The sequence below is a fragment of the Schistocerca piceifrons genome, chromosome 7, assembly GCF_021461385.2.
Source record: "Schistocerca piceifrons isolate TAMUIC-IGC-003096 chromosome 7, iqSchPice1.1, whole genome shotgun sequence".
NCBI lineage: Eukaryota > Metazoa > Arthropoda > Insecta > Orthoptera > Acrididae > Schistocerca > Schistocerca piceifrons.
Window position 1 is genome coordinate 329147783 of NC_060144.1, and position 26628 is coordinate 329174410.

At 43.3% G+C, this 26628-nt stretch overlaps 1 protein-coding gene across 1 annotated transcript in view; it reads right to left on the minus strand.

Moving 5' to 3' along the window:
* The window catches only part of LOC124805674 (ankyrin repeat and SAM domain-containing protein 1A-like), a 586984-nt gene that overhangs the window by 119033 nt on the left and 441323 nt on the right, over positions 1–26628 (minus strand). The window contains exons 8-9 of the mRNA XM_047266244.1: positions 23237–23291; positions 17825–17984 (exon numbers count right to left, since the gene is read on the minus strand). Coding sequence (XP_047122200.1) covers positions 17825–17984; positions 23237–23291 — 215 coding nt within the window. The remainder of the gene's footprint in view (positions 1–17824; positions 17985–23236; positions 23292–26628) is intronic.

Consider the following 26628-nt stretch of genomic DNA (forward strand, 5'->3'; position numbering starts at 1 on the left):
CTACCTCGCTCGGTAAGGGTGTGCTTCTGTCGTATTGGCGGTGATCGACTACGTCACTCGGCTGCATTCCCGTAAGTTATTTTAAACTTTTAATTCCAATCCATCACTGGTCAAGTTTTTGTGTTGTCTGCTGGTAAAACTTGACTATTAAATCGAATGCTCTAGAAACACCTTAATGCCATTAATTTTTCAAGATAAAACGCTGTACAGCAGGAACAGCGTTACAGTAAGATAGTCGGCATACTGTATTCTTAGGTGGAATGTTATAAATGTAAAGGCCACAGTATCAGTTTTTGTTAATGTACAGAAAACATGAATAAACTTTTTCGAATAAAGTACTGAAGATCAGTAAGTGTGCATTACGACAACGTTGAAGAAGAACAGAGCAATTAAGATTTTACACCACCTTTTCTCTAAAGTAACATTTTCTTACAGAAAATCCTCAAAATTCCTGTCTTCAACATCAATGTTGATGTTGAGGAAGAAGTGAATGGCACACTCTCTCGAAAATTCCTGACGTCTTGTGAATGATTGACGATGTCTCAAAACACTTTCGCTTACCAGATAAATTTCTACGCGCTACATCCACATCTACATGACTACTCTGCAATTCACATTTAAGTGCCTGGCAGTGGGCTCATCGACCCACCTTCAGACTGTTTCTCTACTGTTCCACTCTAGGACAGCGCGTGGGAAAAACGAACAATTAAATCTTACCGCCCGAGCTCTGCTTTATACTATTTTATTACAATGATAATTTCTCCCTATAGAGGTGGGCGTCAACGAAGTATTTTCGCATTTGGAAGAGAACATTGGTGATCAAAAATTCGTGAAAAGATTTCACCGTAATGAGAAACGCCTTTGTTTTAATGATTGCCACACCAATTCGCCTATCACTTCCGTGACACACTCTCCCATATTTCGCGATAATAAAAAACGAACTGCCCTTCTTTAAACTTTTTCGATGCCCTCCGTCAGTCCTATCTAATACAGATCCCAAGTCGCACAGAAATACACCAGCAGAGCACGAACAAGCGTAGTATTATAGTCTCTTTAGTACATCAGTTGCATCTTTTAAGTGTTCTGCCAACAAAACGCAGTCTTCTGTTTGTCTTCCCCATAACATTGTCTATATGATGGTTCCAATTTTAGTTGTTCGTCATTGTAAGTCCAAGGTATTTAGTTGAACTGACAGCCTTTAGATTTTTTTTTAAATTTCTTTATTCAATCATTATTATGATACAATTTAACCTACTACCTAAATACATTAGTAGGTCCTATTTTTAACTATTACAATGTACAATCTGCAGCTATTGTTATTTTTAAAAATACAGGTTAATTCTGTGATCCTTCACCACTATGGGGATTATTCTACTGTTAGACTTTGATACTACTTTTAACAAGTTACTATGACTACTCTACCTGCAGCGTCACGGGTGTGCCAGAAGAAGATACAAACCTATAATTACTGGCCTTCCCCACTGAGCTAATCCCAGTAGGATTGCCCCTGGCACTGGGCTAGCCGATGACTTGGTCGCTGCAGATCTATACTAATGTTATTATCCTAATCTGAACCTATAACTAGTCTATATCTAATGTCGTAATCGGTGCTTTGTCAAATCCGGTGATGATGTACTACCCCCCCCCCCCCCCCCAACCTAATCCGAAAACCTGGCGGGTTCCAGCCGTGAGGCGGCTGGCCAAGTCCACGTCCCGACGGAACAGGGAGGATGTACGTGTTAAGTCTGGTGTTTTTTCATTGGTTGTTTCTTAGGTACTCTTTGAGGACTTTACCTGAGATCGCATCTGCTAGGTGATTCAGGACGTTAAAAGTGTTTTCATGGCTGAGCAAGTGGCGCGTATCGTTATTCGGCAGTTGTTCCCTATATTGTTATGCAACGTCGTCGAAGAGGGGACACTCGTACACCACATGGTCTGGAGTGCCCTGCACTGCTCCACAGTCACTCGCTGGTGTTGCCCTTTTCCCGAACCGACTCAAATATGTCGGGTAGGATCCATGCCCAGTAAGAAAGTGCAGCAAGCCTCTAGTGGGTTTGATGTATGTGAGTTTTAAGCGTTCCTGTATGTTTGGCTGACGCTGACGCTAACGTGACGGGCCTTATCCTTGGCCCGAGGTTGTTGGAGTTCTGGCCTGTTATGGCCTATCCTCCTGTTCCTTGCTGGGTGTCTGATGGTGTTTCCTCTCTTGATGGTTGGTCCTGGCGTGGGTTGTCCATGTCACCTGGCTGCTAGCATGCGAACATGCTAGCGGTGGACTTTGTTCTTCTGCGTCTTCATTGCCTCGCGCGAGGCTTGCTGGATAGCTGTCTCCAGCTCTGCTGTGAGCTGTCGTTCGCCGTCGCGAACCTCGTTCCTCAGCCGTGCGACTGCGTCTTCCAGGATGTATTCCCAGTCGCACGGCGTGAATACGGGGTTCGCGTTGATGACGTTGAGGTCCTTTCTCGTGGCGAACTCAAGCATGATTGCTCTCTGTCCGCCACGGAAGTCCACCGGCTTGTGAGGTAGCGAGGGCTTCTTTACCCCTTCTACCTGGGCGAACAGGTAGGGGTTTTGCTGCGGTCAGGGAAGGGTATCACGTCGGAGCACAGCTTCCCACCCTCTTCGTCGTGTTTCCCCTTTCGTTTCAACTTCCCGTCGGGAGTTGGGGAAGGGGAGGACGGTGCAACGTCCATGGGCGTCTCCCCGGTCTCCTGTATTGCTACAGATTCCGGGGCGACGTCCGTTTGTGTTGCTGCGTCCGTCCGCGGCGAAACACTCGTCTGCGTCGCCGCGTCCACCCATACTTGTCGGGCCACCGTGGGGGTGGCGTCGGGGGCAGGTGTCTTCTTCTTCGTCGCCAGCCTGAGTTCCTCCCGCAGCTGTTGCAGCTGCCGGTGAACGGAGACGAGCTCCTTCTGAGTGGCTGCCCTCTCTGCCTCCATTGCGGCTTTGAGAGCAGCCACTGCGTCGTCGGTGGCGGCGCTGGGCGGCATTCCCGCCTCGCCGACATCTTGTTGGCGCGGTCCTTGTGGGGCCGCAACCTCTTCCTTATTTGCCGCTTTTCTTGCGGCGGCCTGCGTCCTCTGCTTTAGGTACGCGCAGCCGCGCGAGTTTGCGGCATGCGCGCCCCCACAGTTGGCGCACGTGGGCGCCACGTGTTGTGGCTTGTCGCAGTCGCCTGTGTCATGCGCCTTAGCGCACTTCAAGCACGCAACTGCCTCCTTGCGCGTCTTGGCGACGTGCCCGACCTTCTGGCAGCGGTAGCACTGCCTCTTGTGCTGCGGTCTGCTTCGCCTCTTCTTCTTCTTGCTGCCGCGGCCGTCTCCTGCCACCGTGAGCAGAAGCTTTGCCACAGCAGCAAGTTTGCCTCCCTTTCCGCGTCCGGACATGGCGTTGGGCTAGTGGCGTTGGCGTGCGCGAGCGACGGTAACGATGTGAGCCGCAGCGAGTCGAGCAGCGGAGTGACAACGCTGTATGTTTGGAAGTAGCTCATGTGTTCTTCGCCCTGTCTCGTCATTATTCCAAAGTTTCTGCCATAATTCAATTCCCCTTCTTTTAATACTTTGTTTATCTCCTACTAGATTTATGTGATAATCATGTAACTTAAATTTAACGGTTTTCTTGCCGCGCGGTTTCAGGCGTCATGTCAGGGATTGCGCGGTCCCTCCCGCCGGAGGTTCGAGTCCTCCCTGGGACATGGGTGTGTGCGTGTTGTTCTTAGCATAAGTTAGTTTAAGTAGTGTGTAAGTCTGCGGACCGATGACCTCAGCAGTTTTGTCCCTTAGGAATTCACATACATTTGAACATTTAACGGATTTCTTTTTGGTACCTCACTTTCTTTATATGGCGTCAATTGCCACTTTTCGCATCTTACAGATGTCTTGTCTAAATTATTTTGAAGTTGGTTTGGTTTTGATTTTCTGATGATTTTACTAGACGGTAAATGAAAGCATCACCTGCACACAATGTAAGATGGCTGCTCAGATTATCTCCTAAATCATTCATATAGATTAGAAAGAGCACTGGTCACATAACACTACGTTGGGGAACGCCAAATATCACTTACGTTTTACCGGATGACTTTCAGTCAGTTACCGCGGAATGTACGTCTGACAGGAAACCACGAATCCAGTCCCACAACTGGCGCGGTATCCCATAGGCACGCTGTCTGATTAGAAGTCTGCCACTTCAGAGGAAAGGTATCGAAAGCCTTCCGGAAATCTAGAAGTATGGAATCAATTTGAGATCTTCAGTCGATTGCACCATCTACTTCGCAAGAATAAATAGCAACTTGTGTTTCACACGAACGATATTTTGTGAATCGCTGCTGTCTATGGGTCAGCAGATCGTTGTCTTAGAGGTAATTTATATGTTCAAACACAGCACATGTACCAAAATACTACTGCAAACTGACTTCAGTAATCAGGGTCTGTTGTTCGTCGGATTATTCTTGCTTCCTATCTTGATTATTTCTGTGACCTGTGCAACTTTCCAGTCTTTAGGTACGCACCTTTCGTCGAACGAGCTGTTTTATACGATTGTTCAGTACGGAGCTCTAAAAGCGATCTAACTGGTAGGCCTAAATAATCTATACGGAATGCCTAGTCTTAGTAATGTAAACTGCTTTACTACACCGATGATACTCCTCTTAAGTAAATGATGTTGGCAGCATCTTGGTTCGAATTCTGTAACATTTACTTCGTCTTCTTTGATGGTGGAAGATGATTGGCTGTTTTTTTGTGGCTGTAGCTCCATAACGCTGCATTTCAGACCTATGGTTATTTTTACCCTACCCTACTCTGATCTTATCACGCTTTTTTCTCCAGCCTGTATACTATCGAAATAGTGGAGAACGTCGTAATTCCGATGAAGCTGTTTGTGGATGTTGCTATTGGTAATATAAAAGTGACAAAGGTAGCACATTGTATACAAATGCAGCAGACGGACGCTTTATACAGATGTTGTCAGTAGACCCTCAATGTTAACAAATGTTCAAATGGTTCAAATGGCTCTGAGCACTATGGGACTTAATATCTCAGGTCATCAGTCCCCTAGAACTTAGAACTACTTAAACCTAACTAACCTAAGGACATCACACACATCCATGCCCGAGGCAGGATTCGAACCTGCGACCGTAGCGGTCGCGCGGTTCCAGACTGAAGCGCCTAGAAGCGCTCGGCCATTAACAAATGTAATGTACTGCGCTAAGCAGACGGAAAGACCCGTTATTGTATGATTACATGATTCCAGAATAATTACTGGAAGCAGGTACACCCATTAAATATTTGGAAGTATACGTACAGTTCCATTGAAAGTAGAATGGACACACAAAACTAACCGCAGAGGAGGAAGACGCCAGAGTGAGAATGCCTTTCTAGAATACTGGTGTGACCTATGCAGCTTTGCAGTCTTTGAGTACGGATCTTTCGTTGAGCGAGCACTTTTATCGATTGTTAAGTAGAGCTGTTGCATCAGCATACTCTGAAAGGAACCTAACTGGTATGTGCAGGAGAGGATCGTGCGACAGAGATTCAGTGGAGGAATTCACTCTTTTTTAAAATTTATATAGACACCATCAGAAATTTGAAAGAAAGAAAGCCGTAAATGATCCATATAGCCCATAATAAATATATAATATACTATTATTATTGACTGATTACATATTAATGGCAAATGCTGACGACGATCTACAAAAGTCAATCCATCTTTTATTCTTACTTGGGAAGGATTATAAGATAGCAATAAATGTAACAAGAATACCACACGGTAACCGGATTTTGTGCTTTTTTATACATATTTCTGGTATGTGAAATTCAGAACTTAAATATCAATATCCCAAAGCAGTTCGCTGCATCTCTCAAAAAGTCTCGAGAAAATCGACACTGAAGATTTCTGAGCGTCTTCAGAACCCCAAAACAAACTCTTTTTTTCACAGGACTCCGTGGTGAAATGTCTGTCTACAACGTGGGAGACCTGGGTTGGATTACCGGTTGTAACAGTCTTTGAAACAAAGGTGCATATCCCATGAGCAGCCGGCCGGAGTGGCCGTGCGGTTCTAGGCGCTACAGTCTGAAACTGCGAGACCGCTACGGTCGCAGGTTCGAATCCTGCCTCGGGCATGGATGTGTGTGATGTCCTTAGGTTAGTTAGGTTTAAGTATTTCTAAGTTCTAGGGGACTGATGACCTCAGCTGTTAAGTCCCATAGTGCTCAGAGCCATTTGAACCATTTTGTCCCATGAGCATTTCCTTGACGCATAAAACACCGAAGACTGAAAAAAAAAATTAATTGGTACTAATTTTTACGTTAAACAACCTTCACTAACAGTCTCTGATAAAATATAGGTAATTAAGAATTTATATCTGCATATAAAATAGGAATTTTGTGTGAGACGTGTAATTAGAAATACGAAGGCGCGCTTTTTTCTTAAAAAGACAATTAGATATATGGCAATTAGCTTCTATTTGATGAATTTTATTATATTTTAGGTATTCGAACTACACGGAAAAAAGGAATGATGTAAACGAGACTTAAACCCAGCGATCCAGCAATTAACAGTCTCAGTCAGTACTGACTTCTTTCATCTTCGTGTATTTTACGCTTCACGGAAATGATTGTAAAATAATCCTTTGTTTAAAAATTAGAATCGGCTAGGAATCGAAACCAGGATCCTGACATGGTGGGTAAGCACTCTACAATGGGGTCGCGTGCCTGTTGAAGTAATTGGTCTTTACGTGGAATATACACGACTGTTGGAAAACTTCAACTTCTATATTCTCGACAATTTATCAGAGTTTCATGTTTTGCTTCGTGTGAGTAATATTTGATTTCTGAACTTCACGTACCATGAATACAAAAAATTACAAAAATCTGATTGCCTTATGAATGATTCGGCGTTGCACAAGAAATGCCCAGTATAAAACAAAACTGTAACTGACTATCAGATTTTGCAACAGGTCAATTACCTAGGGAGCTACATTACTTTTAACGAAGATTAGGATGCAGATTTTAAATTACTGAGAAATAGACACCAGAATATACGTGGCACTACAACAGAAAATTAAAAAGTACACGAAGAGAGACAAAAATTAAATTCCATCATGTGATTGTTGTGCCTGTTCTACTGCATGGAAGTGAATTCTGGGTTGCGAATAGCGGAGATTTTTGCCATGTTCAGGCGGCTGAAATGAAATTTTACGGGCAGTCAAAAGTTGCACCAAATTGGACAGGAAATATTAGACAAGAACTGAATATTTTTGCCGTGAATGATAATTTACGGCAAATTCGACCATACCACTGCTGCATACGAGCGACACTTCAAAATACAGGTAATGGCCCAACTTCAGTCACAATACGAGCAGTTATATCTTTACTATTCTTGTCTGTAGTTCACTCTCGTCAATACTCGCTCCCTTAACACCCCCCCCCCTTTTTTTGCCTACATGAGTCCTTTATGGAAAGTCTGTTATTTCCACAAAGCCACTGTCACCTTCATTTCAATATTCTCCTGTTTCATTACGCCTTCCACTTCTTACAATACCAAACAAGGCTTCACATGGGCTAAACTAACAATATCCTTCTTAACGCCTCTATATTATTATTATTATTATTATTATTATTATTATTATTATTATTATTATTATTATTATTATTAGTGTTACTATTATTACTACCATATATAATTTTTAATAACGCAAATTATTGTTAATGTGACTGGTTATGTAATTTTTTTGGTATGTGTTATTTCTGGTCACATGCGAGAGAAGTCCTTACAGCCCTAAACTGGTAAGGCTAAATATGCAATAAGTAAATAAAAACGTAACATGACCTACACAATCAAACGTGTTGGAAAGATCAAAAAAAATTACGAACTGGCAATATTTTATGACTTAAAGCTTGTAATATTTCGTGGGTGAATGTGTAAATAGCATTCTCTGTTGAGTAATCGTAACTGTGATATCCTGTGCAAACTGTTTCTATTTAAATGTGAGTCTACTGTTGAGTACATTACTTTTTCCAATGTTTTGAAAAAAATATGTCAGTAAACAAATTGGACAATGATTTAACACTTTCTTGAAAGCTTCCTTACGATAAGCTTTAACAATTGCATGTTTTAAACTGTCTACAAAAATTCCCCGTGTCAGTGATGCATTACGTATGTCACTACGAACAATATTTGTTGCTTTAATTTCACCGCCCTCTAATTAAAAATACGTACGCCTTATTGCAATAGTTCTGTGGAAAACATCCAGTTACGAGGTTAATGTCACCATTCATAACAAATTACCATCAACATAACAAATTACCATCAACATAACAATGTCACACTCTTTCGCCCCTTGAGTCTCTGTGGAGTGCTTTCGAATTTTACCCTGGCACTGTTGCATAATATGGTGATCAGCAATAACGCAGCCCTACGGAGGGACTGAGCGTCCGTTATCGACCTTGCCTACACAGACTAGTTAAAATATGTGGTATCACCGTTTGTGAAAACTACAAACAAACAACATCGAATTGTCACTTCCGTATCTAACTGATTAAAACAAGTGTATCCCAAATACAGAGGTACGTCGAACCTCTCGTGTAACTCATCATTTGCGCTACTTAAGAATGTACGATCTATTTCCATTCACAAACAAGTAATAGCTTCGAAACTGTGGATGGTTTCAGTGCGGAGAAATTGAGTCTGACATTTTCTTCAAAACATGCAATGGAAATTGAAATACGGAAAACGATGAACAGTTGTTAACAAAACCATTCCCTACGGTAGTAAAGGTAACGGCAATATTAACGAGCTACGGTCTGCAGCAGAAGGCGCATAATTTCCTAATATGTTCGGATTTGGAATCCAGTAATGAACACTATTTCTCTTTTTAGATTTTGAAACAAAACTGAAACTGAAATTCGCATGTTCAGTTACCCAAAAGGTGTCCACAGCTTGCGTGACTATGGCCGATAAGTTGCCTTATAGATACAGGTGACAAAAATGAATATTATTGTTCGTGAAAGAAACGGAGAAAGAGGAAGGTACCTAAGCTATACGGAAAGACGCTTTCGTGTCAGCAGTTATTTTCGCGATACTGATGTGGTTCAGTATTTTATTAGATGGACAATACAATTTTAGGGAGTACAATAAAAGGCTAGGTCAAACATTGTAAACTCGAAAACAACTAAGTCATACAGTTCACGGGCAGTTTCACAAAATTGCGCTTGGATGTCACTCAGTATACATATAGTCGAACAGCAACACACAGAAGTAGGCTTCAAATAAAGTGAGAATCTGAACGTGTGTATTAGCACTGGCAGTGCAGTTTCGGTTTCTGTTATTAGTGGTATTATTTTCGAGTAGCTGTAGCGGAAAGAAGCACGATGGTTGCAGTGGTGAGTAATGTGGTGGCGCGTGCACTGATTCGTCACTTGAATTTGCAAGGAAAAGCGTAGAAGGAAATTCCCGATGAAATTGTGACTGTGTATCGGTATAATGCGTCAGCATACGAAATTCTGAATGCAGGAAAGGTTGTCTGGAAGTCTCACTAAGGAGTGGCAGACCACTTCTGACGGACGAACCAACGACGATCGCTAGCTTTCATATTGTCATTTATTAATTAAGGAAACAAATTTTCTGCGTGAGTGTGCGATCACTGTAAATAAAACCAACTAGATCGCTTAATATATGTGTTTATTTATAATGTCATTCCGGCTACTTCCCTAATCAGATGAAACTCGGAAGGTGTAGAACAAGGTTCGGCATCAGCATCAGTAAAACCTATCGGTTTTATTGGTACTGACCCCGAATCTTCTTTCACAAGCTCTAAGTTTTGACTGAGTATGTTAGTAACCGAAAGAGCATTATAAATACAGACATTAAGCGATCTGCATAGTTATATTCACAGAAGGAACAGAAACGAAAGTTACAAGCAAAGAATGAAAACCTACAAAATCACCTCTGGTAACGGAGACAAGGCCGCAGTCCTCTTCTGAGAAGGTATGCTATCTATCTTTTTGGACTTTCACGGAATCGTTGACTATGCAAGAAATTGCCACACAATTATGGCGAAGTGCTACGGAATGTTCTACCTAATTAGCGGCGTGATAAAAAGCAGAAGAGGCGAAGAGTGATTGCGAGTGCTCTAACTCCAGGAGGGAAATGCGCACTTTTCCACCGCTCATGGAATTTTGGGTTATTGTCAGGCGAAGCTATGAAATCTTTCCATAACTACCTTATTCATAACATTTCGCCCTAGAGGATTTCTTCCTCTTCCGAAAACGGAAGGGAGCCATGCGAGAACAACAATCCGCCAGTGATGACGAAGTGATTGCTGCAGTGGAAAGCTATAACGCAATCCATATAAACCTGGATACTTCATTAAGCCACAACATTGGGACCAATAATTGGACACATTCGCAATTCTGGGAGGTGATAATACACAATTGGAAGATTACACACACACACACACACACACACACACACACACACACACACACACACAGTCCTCACAGGAAATTTGGAAGTGCCCTCTACCAACAACAATGCACAGCTGTACTGTTTGACCATATTCCTGAAGTGTATCCTCGCTAATGTTTCTAATTTCGTGTGTAACGACCTCACGGAGTTCTGCAGTTGTTCTTGGTCTATTCTTGTACACTCAGCTTTTACGATACCCTCACAAGAAAAAACCCGAGGGTGTTATGTCGGATGATCGCGGGCGGTGGGGGATGGGGGGCACAAATTTTTTGAGATTATTCGTAAACTTGCTACAAGTTGCATGGAAGCGCTAGACGTGCGACATGTTGTCGTTTGTTGGATATAACCTTGTAGATATTTGGTCTCAACCAGCTGCTCCAGAAATGTATTGAAGACGCCCGTATACATTGTAGTGTCTACGGTTGTACATAAGAAAATGGGGCCAACAATCCCGGAAGCTGACACCGCGCACCACACTCCAAACCTTTCATCATGCAGTGGTGTTACGTGGATGATATGGTGGTTTACATCTCAGTACCTGCTGTTTTGTGTGTTGATGTAACCTGACAGATGGAACAATGCCTCACTTGTAAAGCAAGTTATATGGAGAATGTCCTGACGTTGAATAAAAAAACCTCTGATACCATCGACGGTAACGAGTTCTTTTCTCATTAACTGTTTCTTGCAACGCTTGCATCATGTGCACTCTGTATGGTTTTAATACCGATATCTTCGCAGCTCTCTAACATGTGCCATATGAAGTCGCTGTCTCATGGCACAACCGACGCAACGATTTCCCTGGAGAGTTCGCCCAGCGTCTTCGAACATTATTAATAAACCGTGCACTCACACTTGGTCTGTGCTTACCATTGTCACAGTTGTCCCCAGCTTCCTTACAATGAATAAAATTGTTGCCTGTCTGAACACTGCGTACACTAAATTCTTTCCGGAACGCCTATTGTGTCGTAACCAATGAGTCTGCCTTCCAATATGTTTTCACGATGAAAAGCGACTCTCGAAGTATGTACCGTTTGTTTCTGCCAGCTAAAGACTGTGAACCAATCACTAATTTGTTCGCTATTGTCACGCGGCCCCAACTACACACTCAGACTTTACAAACGGCGACAGACGAGACAACTAACGAACTAGCACGAGCCGAGTAAGCGCGGCATTATATCGACCAACGTAGTACCTCATTCTGATTTCTCCACAGCTACTGAGGCCATTACAACTACTTCCACGTTTCTACGAGCTTTTGGAGGGAATTATGACCCACTGAAGTAGTTCAGGCTTATATGGATCGCCCTGTACTTCTAAAAATTCAGCGTGTAACATAACACGTTCTACATCAATGGAAATACGGTATGTGATTTGTAGGGTTCGTATGTTTTACAAATGTTCCGATTAATAGCTTTTTGTTCATACGAAAGCTACCCTGAAGCATGATGTCGTTCCTGGAGGAAAGCAAGTTTCTCTCAAAAAATCAGCACGGATTTAGGAAAGAAGTCTAAGTGAAAAACAGCTCGCTTCATTGATAAAACGACATCTTGCAACGACAAATTCAGGTAAATTCTGTTTTCCTAGATTTCCGAAAGGCGTCCGACACCATCAACTAATGATCAAAATACGATCATATGAAGTATTTCCGCAAATATTTAATTGGCTCGACACGTACAGGGTGGTCATCCATTTCCAAAAACTAATGGATCATTTACATAATACATTATCACAATCAATTTCTGTGATAACGTGGGTCTATTATTTTTCGGAATAATCAATAAGAATGCATACGATATCAGCACGTGTGTCTTTTGTTTGTGAGCGATTGCATGATTTTTTTTTTTGTTATATGGAGGTGCAGCAGGAGTGAACCGGGAAATTTCAACCGGGAAATTTCAAAAGCCAGCGCCAACAAGACAAGACATTTTGTTACTTGTTAATAAGATCCACAGAACTGGAAACGTTGCCGACAAATCACGCGCAGGAGGACCACCTATTTCACAAGAGGCTGTTCAGCTAATCAGAAAACTCTTGACTGCATCAACTCGTCGTTTTACCAAGTTTGACGACCCGAAATCAACGATTATAAAGAATTACACTGTACACTAAGAAAAGTGTACCACAATCAGGTGCTTCACAAATTAGACCACACAGATTTCATACCTCGGCAAGCTGCATGTTATGATCTGATAGTGGCTGCACACAACGAACACTTCACGCATCAAATTTTGTACACTGATGAAGCCACATATCACATCTGCGGAAAAGTTAAGGAACGTAACTGCCCCATATGGAGTAACGAGACACCTCAAGATAACCCTTAGTGTCAAAGAGCAATTCTTGGAACCACAGCTTCAGCAAGATGGTGTTGGTGACACTGCTGTGTTCCATCACATTCTACAGTTTATTAAGTAAAATTTGGTGCCCTCTGGGGACAGACAACATATTAGTATACTCTTGTTTGACTGGAACTGAGTTAATAATGCTGGTACGACATGGGAATTCTACCGTTTCCAATCGGTATCTACATCCATACTCTGCAGATCACTGAAGTGCAACACAGAGGATACTTCCCATTCTATCAGTTACCAGGGCTTCTTCCTGTTCCACTCACGTTATGTAGCGCGAAACGACCGACTGCTTAAACGCCTCTGTGTGGGCTTATGAGACAAGTCCAGAAAGTAAATTACTGTGACTACAACGGGCTAAGGTTTCTGCTATTGTTTTGAAGGCTGACAACACTGACCGCAATTAGCATCGCACAAACACGATAGTATGTGAGCTCACATTGCATCGTACAGGTGGGGTGAAGGATACCAGTAAGAAATCCCGCCAAGTGTGAACCACGTGCTGTGAACCGCTTCCTATTCGCGCACGGAATAACATCTACCTAATTTTTTTCGCAAATGAAAACGCTTTACGGGGAACTTATTGTGAACAGAACGAGTCTGTTTATGTGGCGTAAGGGGTTTATTGGAGGCAGAATAAATGTTCATGACGAACAGAGGAGTGAAAAGACCTTCCGTTTTGACTGATGAGTTGGTGCAAACAATCGTGGAAACTATTCATGAAGCCCGCCGATTGGCAGTGGATGAAATTTCTGCGACGTTTCCACTACTCTCCAGAACTCTCTTATACAAGACAAGACTATCACAGAAACGCTGGGATACCGGAAACTGTGTACAAGATAGGATTGAAAACAGCTGATAGAGCAACATGCGAAAAATCTGGTCACTAGCATCCACGAGTTTCTTGAGCGACTTGAATTGGAAGATGAGGGTTTCCTGGGCTCTATGCATTGTGACTGGAGATGAAACGTGGGCGCCTCATTAGACGCCTGATGCAAAACGACAGACGTCACAGTGGCGTCACACCAATTCTCTATCTGTCAAAATATTCAAAACCACAATTTCGGGCAAAAAAAATCGGGACCTTAGTGTTTTGGATCCGAAAAGGCATCATTTTGGTCGAATTTCTGCCTTAGGGGGAGAACATCAGTGCAAATCGATATTATAAGATCCTAAAAAAATCAAAAGGAGCATTAAAAACGAAAGGAGGGGAATGTTGACCACAGGAGCGTGCTTGTTGCACAGCCTTAGCCAAGGAGGAGGTTATGGACTCATTTGGTTGGGATGTTTTGAATCCCCTTTCCGTACTCCCCTAACTTGGCGCCTTAGGATTATCATCTTTGCGCCTCCCTGAAGGGACACATGGGTGGAATTAAATTTACAACCGACGAGCAGAAGCATACAGTGGTTCAAATGTGGGGGAAGGAGCTGGTGGGAGAGTTCTTCGAGGAGGGCATAAAGACGTTTGTGTCACAGCTCACTACTTGCAGTGAACGGGATGGCGATTATGTGGAAAATCAGTAAACAAGTGTATCAACAATACCCTGTAATTTTTTGTTAAAGTACTCTTTTTCTATACAAATATGGAAATCTAGTAAACTTACTTTCTGAACATGTCTTGTATTTAATCTAATCGTATCATCGCGATCCCTACGGGAGCAATACGTAGGGAATTGTAGTATTCTCTTAGATTCTTTACTTAAGTTGGTTCTTGAAACTTACTAAGCAGGCTTTCAAGGGATAGTTTGTATCATAAAGCTTTTGTTAGTTCAGTCCTTCCGGCATCTCCGTGACGCTCTACCATGGATCACACAAACATGTGATCATTCGGAATGTTTTCTAAGAAATCTCCTTCGTACACTGATTCCATTTCCCTAGAGTTCTGCCAATGAACCGAGGCTGCCATCTGCTTTATCTCCTACTGAGCCTACGTGATCGCTCCATTTCATATCACGATAAATTGTTATAACCTGGTGCTTGTAAGAACTGAGCGACTGTAACTGTCACTTGTCCATACTGGAATCAGAGGGTACCATTTTTATTCTATTTTTGCGAAGTAGAAAATTTTGCATTTTTGAAAGGAAAGTAAATTGGAATCTTTGCACCACTTTGAAATCTTATGAATAGTTGTCTGAATGTTTGTACTTCATTATAGGAAGCTGTATTAACTGCTGCTATTTATACTTGGGGAGTTCAGTAAGTAATGCAGCACTTTTTTCTGAAAACAGGTTGGTTAAATTCATGATTCCAATACACCATATTATCCCCCACTCTTTTGGTTACGAAATCCTATTTAGCAACATAATCTGCGTTCAATGCGACGCCCTTACGCCACCTTACTCGGAGGGCCTGTATACCCACATGACACCACTCTACAGGTCGATATCGGAGCCAACGTCTTGCTGCATCAATAACCTCCCCATCATCCACGTGTTGCTTCCCATGGAATGGTACTCTTCATTAGTCAAACGGAAGTAGGCGAGATGCGAGATCCGGGCTGTAGGGCGGATGAGGAAGACCAGTCCAATGAAGTTTTGTGAGCTCTTCTTGGGTGCGCAGACTTGTGTGAGGTCTTGCATCGTCATGGAAAAGGAGAAGTCCGTCTGCAATTTTTCGGCGGCGAACACGCTGAAGCCCTTTCTTCAATTACCTGAGGTAGCACAATACGCTTCAGAGTCGATCGTTGCACCATGAGGGAGAACATCAAACAGAAGACCGTCGCCATGACTTTACTGGTTGAGGCTGCAGCTCTGAACTTTCTCTTCGGGCAAGATGTGACATGGAGATACTCCATGTACTGCCTTTTTGTTACCAATTCGAAGTCATGACCCCATGTTTCATCACCTGTGACGATTCGACAAAAATTTGTCGTGATCAGCCTCGTAATGCAGAAGCAGTTCCGCAAAAATTGTCCTTCATTGCTTTTCATGGTCTTCTGTTAGACGGCGAGTAACCCAGTGGGCACAAACCTTTGATTACCGCAACTAGTAGAGGAATGAGTCAACACTACTATGTCCTGTTGAGCAGCGAGATGTTTGTGACCTGTTAATCACCTCGAATGAGACTGTCCGCACGTTCCAACATTGTAGGAATCACAGCTGCGTGCGGCCGGCCGGCACCCCAGAGATCGGACAGGTTTTCGCGACCCTGTTGCAATGATGACAGACGCCTCGTGTTTTAGTTTACTGCCATGTCTCCGTAGACATTCTGCAAACACCTACGAATACACTACTGGCCATTAAAATTGCTACACCACGAAGATGACGTGCTACAGACGCGAAATTTAACCGACAGGAAGAAGATGCTGTGATATGCAAATGATTAGCTTTTCAGAGCATTCACACAAGGTTGGTGCCGGTGGCGACACCTACAACGTGCTGACATGAGGAAAGTTTCCAACCGATTTCTCATACACAAACAGCAGTTGACCGGCGTTGCCTGGTGAAACATTGTTGTGATGCCTCGTAGGAGGAGGAAAAATGCGTACCATCACGTTTCCGATTTTGATAAAGGTCGCATTGCAGCCTATCGCGATTGCGGTTTATCGTATCGCGACATTGCTGCTCGCGTTGGTCGAGATCCAATGACTGTTGGCAGGGTATGGAATCGGCGGGTTCAGGAGGGTAATACAGAACGCCGTGCTGGACCCCAACGGCCCCGTATCCCTAGCAGTTGAGATGAGAGGCGTCTAGGCGTCTTCACCGCATGGCTGTAACGGATTGTGCAGCCACGTCTCGATCCCCGAGTCAACAGATGGGGACGTTTGCAAGACAACAACCATCTGCACGAACAGTTCGACGACGTTTCAGCAGCATAGACTATCTGCTCGGAGACCATGGCTGCGGTTACCCTTGACGCTGCTTTACAGACAGGAGCGCCTGCGATGGTGTACTCAACGACGAACCTGGGTGCACGAATGGCAAAACGTAATTTTTTCGGATGAATCCAGGTTTTGTTTACAGCATCATGATGGTCGCATCCGTGTTTGGCGACATCGCGGTGAAGGCACATTGGAAGCGTGTATTCGTCATCGCCATACTGGCATGTCACCCGACGTGACGGTATGGGGTGCCACTGGTTACACGTCTCGGTCACCTCTTGTTCGCATTGACGGCACTCTGAATAGTGGACGTTATATTTCAGATGTGTTACGACCCGTGGCTCTACCCTTCATTCGATCCCTGCGAAAACCTACATTTCAGCAGGATAATGCACGATCGCATGTTGCAGGTCCTGTACGGGCCTTTCTGGAAACAGATAATGTTCGACTGCCGTCCTGGCCAGCACATTCTCCAGATCTCTCTCCAATTGAAAACGTCTGGTCAATGGTGGCCGAGCAACTGGCTCGTCACAATACGCCAGTCACTATTCTTGACGAACTGTGGTATCGTGTTGAAGCTGCATCGGCAGTTGTAACTGTACATGTCATCCAAGCTCTGTTTGAGTCAATGCCCAGGTGTATCAAGGCCGTTATTCGGCCAGAGGTGGTTGTTCTGGGTACTGATTTCTCAGGATCTATGCACCCAAATTGCGTGAAAATGTAATCCCATTTCAGTTCTAGTATAATATATTTGTCCAATGAATACCCTTTTATTATCTGTATTTCTTATTGGTGTAGGAATTTTAATGGGCAGTAGTGTATATGCGATGCTCTGATTTTCCACCAAAAGAAACTCAATGATAGCTCTCTGCTTGGAAAGCAGCACTATTGCAGACGGTATTTTGAAGGGTACATATAGCGCCGCCACACATCGGAACTTCAGGGAACTACAGGGGGTGAAGCACGAATATTCCACGATGTCCCACAACGGATTCCGCAGTTTTTCAACTAAACTGCCCGGAAAAAAAATGTTTTGCATTAGTTATTGATCTTCCCCTCGTAAAACAAAGACCATCTATGTCTTAACACACTTCGTCCATGACTCCTGAAATTGACGGCTGCCTCGTTACATGAACGATATCTGGCATAGGATTGACGTAATGCGAAATGTGCCGCTGCAGCCGGTACTCACCGAGACCTTGGCGTGTCCGCCGCCGGAGCCGCACATGGGCATGTAGAGGCTGCTGGACGAAGACACGCTGATCCGGTCGCCCTCCTCAGCAGACAGGAAGCTGTCCGGCAGCGACTTGGGCGGCGGTGGCGGCGTCTGGTACATGCCCCCGTCGCTGGCCCTGCAACACGAGCGATACCTCAACTTCATAATTATTCACTTAATGTCACAGCTCTCAAATGACGACGTAGTCTGATGTAAACACTGTCACCTGTTCCCGCGTTATTGTGGATAATTGTGTTGTTAAGTATTGTTCGGTTCTACTATTGAATTGTACACTCTTTCACATTAGTTCTGTACTTAAAGTTTTGTCGTTGCTTGTAATGATTATGATCCCATAGTCGACTACCACACTCGACAACGGCAAAATACTACGTTTACATGTTTACTCTCGTCGTAAAGCGGCTCTGTCTGGGCAGTCGTTTTTATGTTGACTTAAGCAGGACTCGGTAAGGATGTAATCAGTGTAAGTCTTTAAGATGCCGTAGCTTTAGCACACCTTCCTGTTTTGTTTAATTCAGGCAACGTGAAGGTGTTCGAAGAAACGAAACCGGTCGTGTCACAATGGATGTGAAATAATACAGCTGGTTTTCATTAATAATTAATACCTCTAACTGTCAACGGCGTGATAAAAACTACACCGCGCTCTTTACACGGACAGAAATAACATACTGTCGGTTTCCGGAAGGCGTTCGACAGAAGCTCACGAAACATCTGGCCAAATTCGTCATTATATTTACGAGTACTTGCCAATGGAACGCAGCATGTTATTCTTAGTGAAGACGAAGCTTTGTACCTAAGCTCCCTTCGGACATACCCCCATGAGTATTTTATGACCATTTGTTTCTGAATATGTATACGAATGACATAGTGGACAATATTTGAAGCTCCATAAGCTTATTCGAGGATGATGCTGTTGTGTACAGAGAAGTGGTAACGCTCAGTACTCGTACACTGTGACGCCACGCAGGAAGACCTGCAGAGAATCGACACCCGCTGCAGAGGTTGGCACCTGACCGTCAAACTAGACAAATGTAACATTTGTGCATTAATAGTTGCAAGGACGTCTTTCTTTGATTACTGAAAAACAGATGGAAACAGTCGCCCATTAAATATCTGAGTGTGTATGCGAGGAGCGAAATAAAATGGAACGACTACATAAAACTAGTCGTAGAACGAGATTCATTGCAAGGATCCTCAGGAAGTGTAGTCCACCCACGAAAAAGCTATCTTAAAAAAAAGGAAAAAAACCTTCATTCGGCCGATGCTTGTTTGTCGCTCCTCAGCCTTGTCCCGCAACCACGTAGGACTGATTAAGGCAAAAGAGAAAAAAAAGCAGTGCGTTTTGTCACGTGCACTTTTGGTGAGGCACTCACTCGCCCAACTCCAGAGGCAGACGCTGCTACAAGAGAGGCATAATTAAGAAGTGGTTTACTGTTGCAGTTCCGAGAGCGTACGTTCCTGGACGAGTCCACTAACATATTGGTTCCTCCTGCATATATCTCGCGGAAAGACCGTGAGAGTAACATTAGAGATTCGAGTTCACACGGAGGCTTGTTCTCAAGCGCCATTCGCGAGTGGAAACGAAAGAAGGGGAAGTACATCCACGTAGTAACCACCCACCGTATAAATATTTATTGATAAACACCCACAAAGCGTTCTAGAACAATGCCTATCTTCAGCGGCGTTAGGCCTGTTGGTCTAGTTGTTGTCTAGTCTGTAAAGCGCGTGTCTGGGATCCGAGAGGTCGTGGGATCGAATTCCGGTCGGGCCACGCAGATTTTCAGTCAGCGTTTAACGTAGCCTACATCTCTCAACGATGCGAAGAGTCGCTAGGAACGACACGTGGTTCGAACACGTCAAACTGTAGGTCCTCTTTCTCCGGTTGGGTAACGGGGGCAGGTTAGGGACACTCAAGTCGCCGATTCAGCGTCCAGTTGAAAGACTCGCACCAGGCCACCAAATCACATGAAATTATTATTGTCGTTAACAGCAACAGAATTTTAAAAAAATAGTGAACGATCACGACGATTAACCTGTATTTGATTTGTGTGTATCATATAGACATACAAGAGTAAACATTATCAGTTTTTAACAAACGAACGTTTAGTTTGTTTCCAACCACAGGTGCTTCACCAATTCGTACTAGGTAACATTACTGAAGTATGAAACAAGATAAATGGTTAACGGTATATATTTTGTTATGGAACATGCAGTGTTTCTAGGTATAATGTTTAGATTATCCTACTATGGACAATGATACTGTATCAAACTGACGAGGAGAACATAGTAAGTGCCATAACCTGATTTCCCAGAAACTTCGCCCAGTGGAAGAGGAGCCACAATAAGCAAAGACGTATCTCAGCTTATCCGTAGTTACTCGACCGTTTCTGAGAAGACGATGGTCAAAGATTTCGACGTACTTTAGACACCTTTTAACTTGCGATATTCCCAGTCGAAAAGAAGGTACATTGCCTAGCGCCAAGCTTTCTCACTTTAGCACCCCCGTGTCGAAACCCGATTATTATTTTTATTTTTCATGTGTCTACCCACGTTTGTAGAATATTACTGCACGAATGTTTTCCAATGTATACTGAAATAACGTTTTCCTTATTCGTCTCAAAATTTGTATCTGCTGATTGAATTTAAAAAAAATAGTACATGAATGAGAAAATATTAGAAATTGTTTTCGATGAAATTCTTGTAGTTATCTTAATTAATTATCAATTGAAAACGCCTGTTTTTGGTAAAACGATATTTTGTGCATGGTTTGCCACGAAATTGTCAACTCGTGAAATCTTCAGCAATATTGACGACGTTTCTTTCTAGAGTGAAATTCATACGAAGAGATATCACTGTGGCAAACCTGCCTTCCCGTGATTCCGGTGGTCTTACGAATTGCTATGTTTCGATTGTTTCTACGATCGGTACCATCCAAGGAATGCACTGAAACGTCCTGAAGAATAAATATAAGGATTAATACAAGAACTGGTATATGAATGAACTATAAGAATATGAGAATTTAAAAAGATTTTAACCGATGAAAATACCATACACGGATATATTACATAATAAAAGTATGACACTTACAGTGAAAGCAGGCTGTAATTTTAGAATTAATGTAACACCCTTGTAACCCGTAACTTGACAAACATTCGTGTAGCAACCTTCAATGGACATGGGTAGAAAAATGAAATAAAAATAAAGTAAAATAAAATAATAAAAAATTACCGGGTTATGAACACAGGCTCAAAAGTGAGAGGTCGCGATGCTATCAGGTGTGCCACAATTTCGACTGAGATTATCACGCGCTGAAAGGCAACTAAAGTAAGTCGAAACCTTCGACGTCGTTTTCTCAGAAACGATCAAGTATCTACGGATAAATCGAGACACGAGTTCGCTTATTTTGGCTCCTCTTTCACTGAGCGAAATTTCTGGGAAATCGGGTTATGGCACTTGCCGTGTTCTCCTCGTAGATGATAAATCACAATCCTATAGCTGTTAACACTGAGCTAACCTACACGTGTTGCCAGTAAACATTGTATGTCTAATAACTAGTAATGTACAGTTAAACAACTGCTGTTTGTTTTACGGATATTTAATTATCTGTAATACAATCACAGATGAAATGTTTAGATGTAAAATAAACATTAAACTGCTTAAATGGATAATATTTATTCTTATCTACATGATTAACATGGTGTAGAAACTGAGAAAGAATGGCTGAAAATGTTGTTATCATCATCTCATATTTGTTCCGTCTTCCAATATTTTGCTCTGTATTTCGTTTCTTTGGGAGAACGGAACCCCCCCCCCCCCCCCCCCCCCTCTCTCCGTGATTTTGTTGATACTTCGCCAGCTACTTCGTTGTTCTGGTTTCTTGCATTCTTGTTACAAGCTCTTCTCATTTGTTGCAGAACTTCACTAACTATCAGACCAGATTACATACCTTTACCTCTTCCCTGATATCTTCACTTCTATTCCCATCAAGTAATGTGTAGGCAGTGACACATCTCACCGATTTCAGCCCTGAACTTTCTACCCTTTCGGTAAGTCTTGCTCATCATTCAGATTCATACAACAAGTTTGGTACTACCATTACTTTATACAGTTTAAGCAATGTATCTCTTCCGTTATTGTCCACATGACGTTTGGTTGTGCCACACAGACGCTAAAATTTCTGTAGTTTGTATTTACATCATTATTCCATTAGAGAGTAATATCATAGATCCAACACCAAAGAATTTGATAATTCGCTCCATTGCCTTATTTTTAATGATTATTTTGGCTCTAACTGATTTACATCCTGCAAATGCCACCACTTTTACTTTTATGTGGACATATCTATGAGTAAAATATTACCGCCTATGTTCGACGTCGACATGCGATAACCACTCGCACACAGCAGGGGGCAGTACTAGCAGTGGTGGGTATATAAAGCTTGTCGGGAGACGGGAAAATACATTTTCTACTTGCACAAGCAAGTAAAGCCTAGGTTTCAGATCATCATTTGTTCCAGCTAGAACGACTGTGTCTTCCCTGATATCTTCACTTCTCTTCCTATCAAGTAATGTGTAGGCAGTGACACATCTCAGCGATTTGGGCTCTGTACTTTCTAGGTTGTGTCCATCATTCAGATTCATACAACAGGTGTGGTACTACCATTACTTTATACAGTAGTAGCGTTATTTATTGAAAAATGTTTTGTCATTAGTTTCGCCACTTATGACATGAATGACCATGGTTACTAACATAATAACCAGGCAAGAAAATGGGCCTTGACTTTGGGAATTCGATAGATCTAAAGACTCATGAGAATATTTTCTATGAATCCTATCTCGTTCCTTAGTGACACATACTGTTGGCACAGGGAACTGCGTCACTATCTCTAGCGTGTAACGGTAGCGTGTATCTTGCGAAGGGGCGTATCACGCTCCTTTGATAACAGGAACCCACTCGTCAGAGCCGTACAAAGATACTGCATGAGCCTCTCCCTCAAGGGCTCCCACATCAACTTTACAGTTGCGAAACGTAGCCGTATGGACAAAACTAACACATTTTACAAAACCAACCGTTTATTAATTTGGAAATTAATTTAGTAATTTTAGTACCTATTAAGTATCTGGTTCGTGCCGCAACTGTATGCTATTTGTTTTTCCTCGGCACGATGACATATACCAGCACTACAATGTAACGTGCCACACAGCTCACAGTGCACGTGTGCGGTTCGAAGAGCACTAGCAAGAGTTTAAAGTATTCCCATGACCACCGACCTCCCCGGATTTAAACCTAACCAAAAATTTGGGACCACCTCGATCGGGCTGTTGGCGCCATGGATCGGCAACTGAGAAACCTAGAGCAGCTGACCACGGCACTGAAGTCGGCATGGCTCCAGATCCCTTTCGGAACCTCCAAAGCTTCACTGACCCTCTTCCTGCACGTTTCACAGCTGTTCGCGCCGCAAAAAGTGGTTATCCAGGCTTTTGATAGGGGGTCACATCAATTTGACTGGACAGTGTACAATCGGCCACTGAATTTTGTAGCATTCGCTATTCTATAATATGCATACCAAAAGCAAGTGAGAGGTTTTCTTGTAAATATCGCGTCGATTACCAACCAGTGTTCCCTCAAATAGTCCTGGAAAAAAAATTCTCTAAGGAAATCAGAGCTTTTGACAGTAAACACCATTGCCTGTCTCGGGAAATCAAGTCAGCTGCAAGCAAATCAAGATGCTTGCCTCACGTAAAAAATACTGTCCAAAGCTCGGATTTTCATAGAGAATTTGTGCGACACGTGCACCGACAATAATTTGTACAACGGATCTGCCGTGAAAAACTTCGTTGGTACGTGATAGTGAACTTTCCACGTTCAAAGAGCATAGGGGTATCATGTAGAAGCAAGTTATTCCTAAAGCGATAAGCGACATGGTCCAATAACCATGCTAATATCACCATGTGAAAAATCGTGTATGTACTGGCAGTAACTCAATGTGGGAACAAATACACAGAAGTAACAAAAGTGACTGGATAGCGATATGCACTTAGAGAGATGTCATTTGTACTCATGTGATTCATGTGAAAAGGTTTTTGACGTGATTACGACCGCACGACGGCAGTTAATACATTATGAACGCGGAGTGGTAGTTGGAACTAGAAGCATGGGACACTCCACTTCGGAAATAATTGTGGAATTCAATATTCCGAGGTCCACAGTATCAGGAGTGTGCCGAGAATACCAAATACCAGGAATTATCTTTCACCAGGGACAACGCAGTGGCCGACGATCTTCACTTAACCACCGAGAGCGGCGGCGTTTGCATAGAATTGTCAGTGCTAACTGAGAAGCACCATTGCTCGAAATAACTGCGGAAATCAGTGTCGGATGTACGAAAAAATCTATCCATTAGAGCAGTGCGACGAAATCTGGCCCGTTAACGGGCTATGGCAGCAGATGATCGAAGCGAGTGGCTTTGCTAACAATTTGTGGTAAGTTCCTATGGGACCATCGGTCCCTAGGCTCACACATTACTTCATCTAACTTAAACTAACTTAGGCTAAGGACAACACACACACTCATGCCCGAGGGAGCACTCGAACCTCCGACGGGGGTAGCCACGCTGGCCGTGTCAAAGCGCCTGAGACCGCGCGGCTGCCCCGCGCGGCCCTTTGCTAACAGCACGACATCGCCTGCAGCGCCTCTCCTGGGCTCGTGAGCACATCGGTTGGCACCTAGATGACTGGAAAACCGTGGTTTCGTCAGATGAGTCCCGATTTCAATCGGTAGGAGCTGTGATGGTAGTGTTCGAGAGTGACGCAGTCCCTGCAAAGCCCTGGACCCAAGTTGGAAGCAAGCATTATGCAAGCTGGTGGTGGCTCCATAGTGGTGTGGGCTGTATTTACAAGTAATGTACTGGGTCCTTTGGTCCAACAGAACTGATCATTGCCTAGAAATGGTTACATTCGGCTACTTGGGGAGACCATTTGCAGCTATTCATGGACTTCATGTTCCCATACAACGATGGAAGTTTTATAGATGACAATGCGCCATGTCACAACTGTTCACGATTGGTTTGAAGAACATTTTGGACAATATGAGCGAATGATATGGCTATATATCGTCCGGCATTAATGTCATCGAACATTTATGGGGCATAATCGTGGGGTGAGTTCGTGCACAAAAGATTGCGCCGGCAACACTTTCGCGATTATAGGCGACTACAGAGGTAACATGGCTCACTATTTCTGCAGGAGACACTTTCAACGACAATTCCACGTCCGGTTGTTGCACTACGCCGGGCATAAGGAGGTCGGACTCAATAGTCGAGACGTTGCTGTTAAAGCACGTCCCACACTTCGACGGCGGCCCTCTTGACGTCATCCTGTCTACAAGGGTTCCTGCGACGACAAACTGCAAGTTGCAGCTGGTTTTAAGGTTGCTCAGTCGCGTTCATATCAAACGTTAGCGCAGAGCTGTCCATTCGGATGATTCCTGCCAGCTGGAGCAAGCCGTTTACGAGGTGGGTATGTCGTGCTGGTGCACTAGCGCGCTGACGGACGAAACAGTCGCCCAAATTTTTATTGTAGAACTGAAGAAAAGGTAGGAGTATTGATGAGAGGCTTCAGAGAAGAAGATCTACCTCCCTGTTGAACCGATGGATATGCTGCTTGAGATGTGCATTGGTACCTGGACAAAGAAGATCATCAGAAGTTAGACAAACGGTGCTCTCGACGGTGAAGAGAACGCGACACCACTGATCAGGGTTTCTTTCCAAGTGTTCCTTGGCCCACCTTCCTCGCGCTCAACGGTACTGAGAGGTTTGTATTGTTGTGCGGACGCCTAAGGGAAAAACTGATGACGCAGGAGCGGTTGCACACGGTTTGAGTAACACATACCTCCCACATGCCTTCAAAAAGGCAGTGTGCAGTTCTGTTGCATTCTCTTCGGGATACCTACGAGCCATTACTTGTAGATCGCGGTCATCAACTGGTGCTGTTGAGAGAGGGTGACTCTTTAACAGGCAGCTCTTCAGTGTTGTCTGTCTCATAATGGAGGTTAAACAATGGAATAACGTCGCTATGGTGTACACAAATTCGGTAGATCACTTTCCAATCTGACAACCCTTCGTGGCGTCTTCACAGACCGAACTCTGTGAACAAGTCGCTTTGTTCCACTCACGATCCAAAACACTGCGCGATCTACTAACAAAAACAAATTTTGCGAACTAAGAAGGTGAAGCAAAATTTTGTATGGATTATGTACTGCAATTGACAGCTCTTTGCAATATTTCTATAGGGTATAGACTCTTTGCCAAACACTAAAAAGTACTTGTTCTACTATTGATCCTGTTATGTTTTAAATGTAACTTTTCCACATTAAGGCAAACCTTCATATTTGCGGATATGACACTATTATTAGAATAAAACGTCAGTTAACGCAACCTATAAGTAGGCTTGCCGTTCTTCTCTGTACACTTTACTGGGTTGATCGCCGCATGTAAGTGATATGGACATGAAATACCTGAAGAAACCTGCAACACTCTCAGCATGCAAGCCACAGTAGCAAATTCCCATTTGTAAATACTTTTTTCAGTCTGCCATAAAGGTCACTCCTCGCGAGGTAAAGAAATAAGATTTGAGGAACAGTTTGGACACCGCATAAAAAGAATGCAAAATGGACGATTTCGAAGGGAGAGAGGATACAGCCAAAATGTTGAATGAATTTCGACGACACTTCTGGGCCACGGACGACGTTTTTGAGATACATAA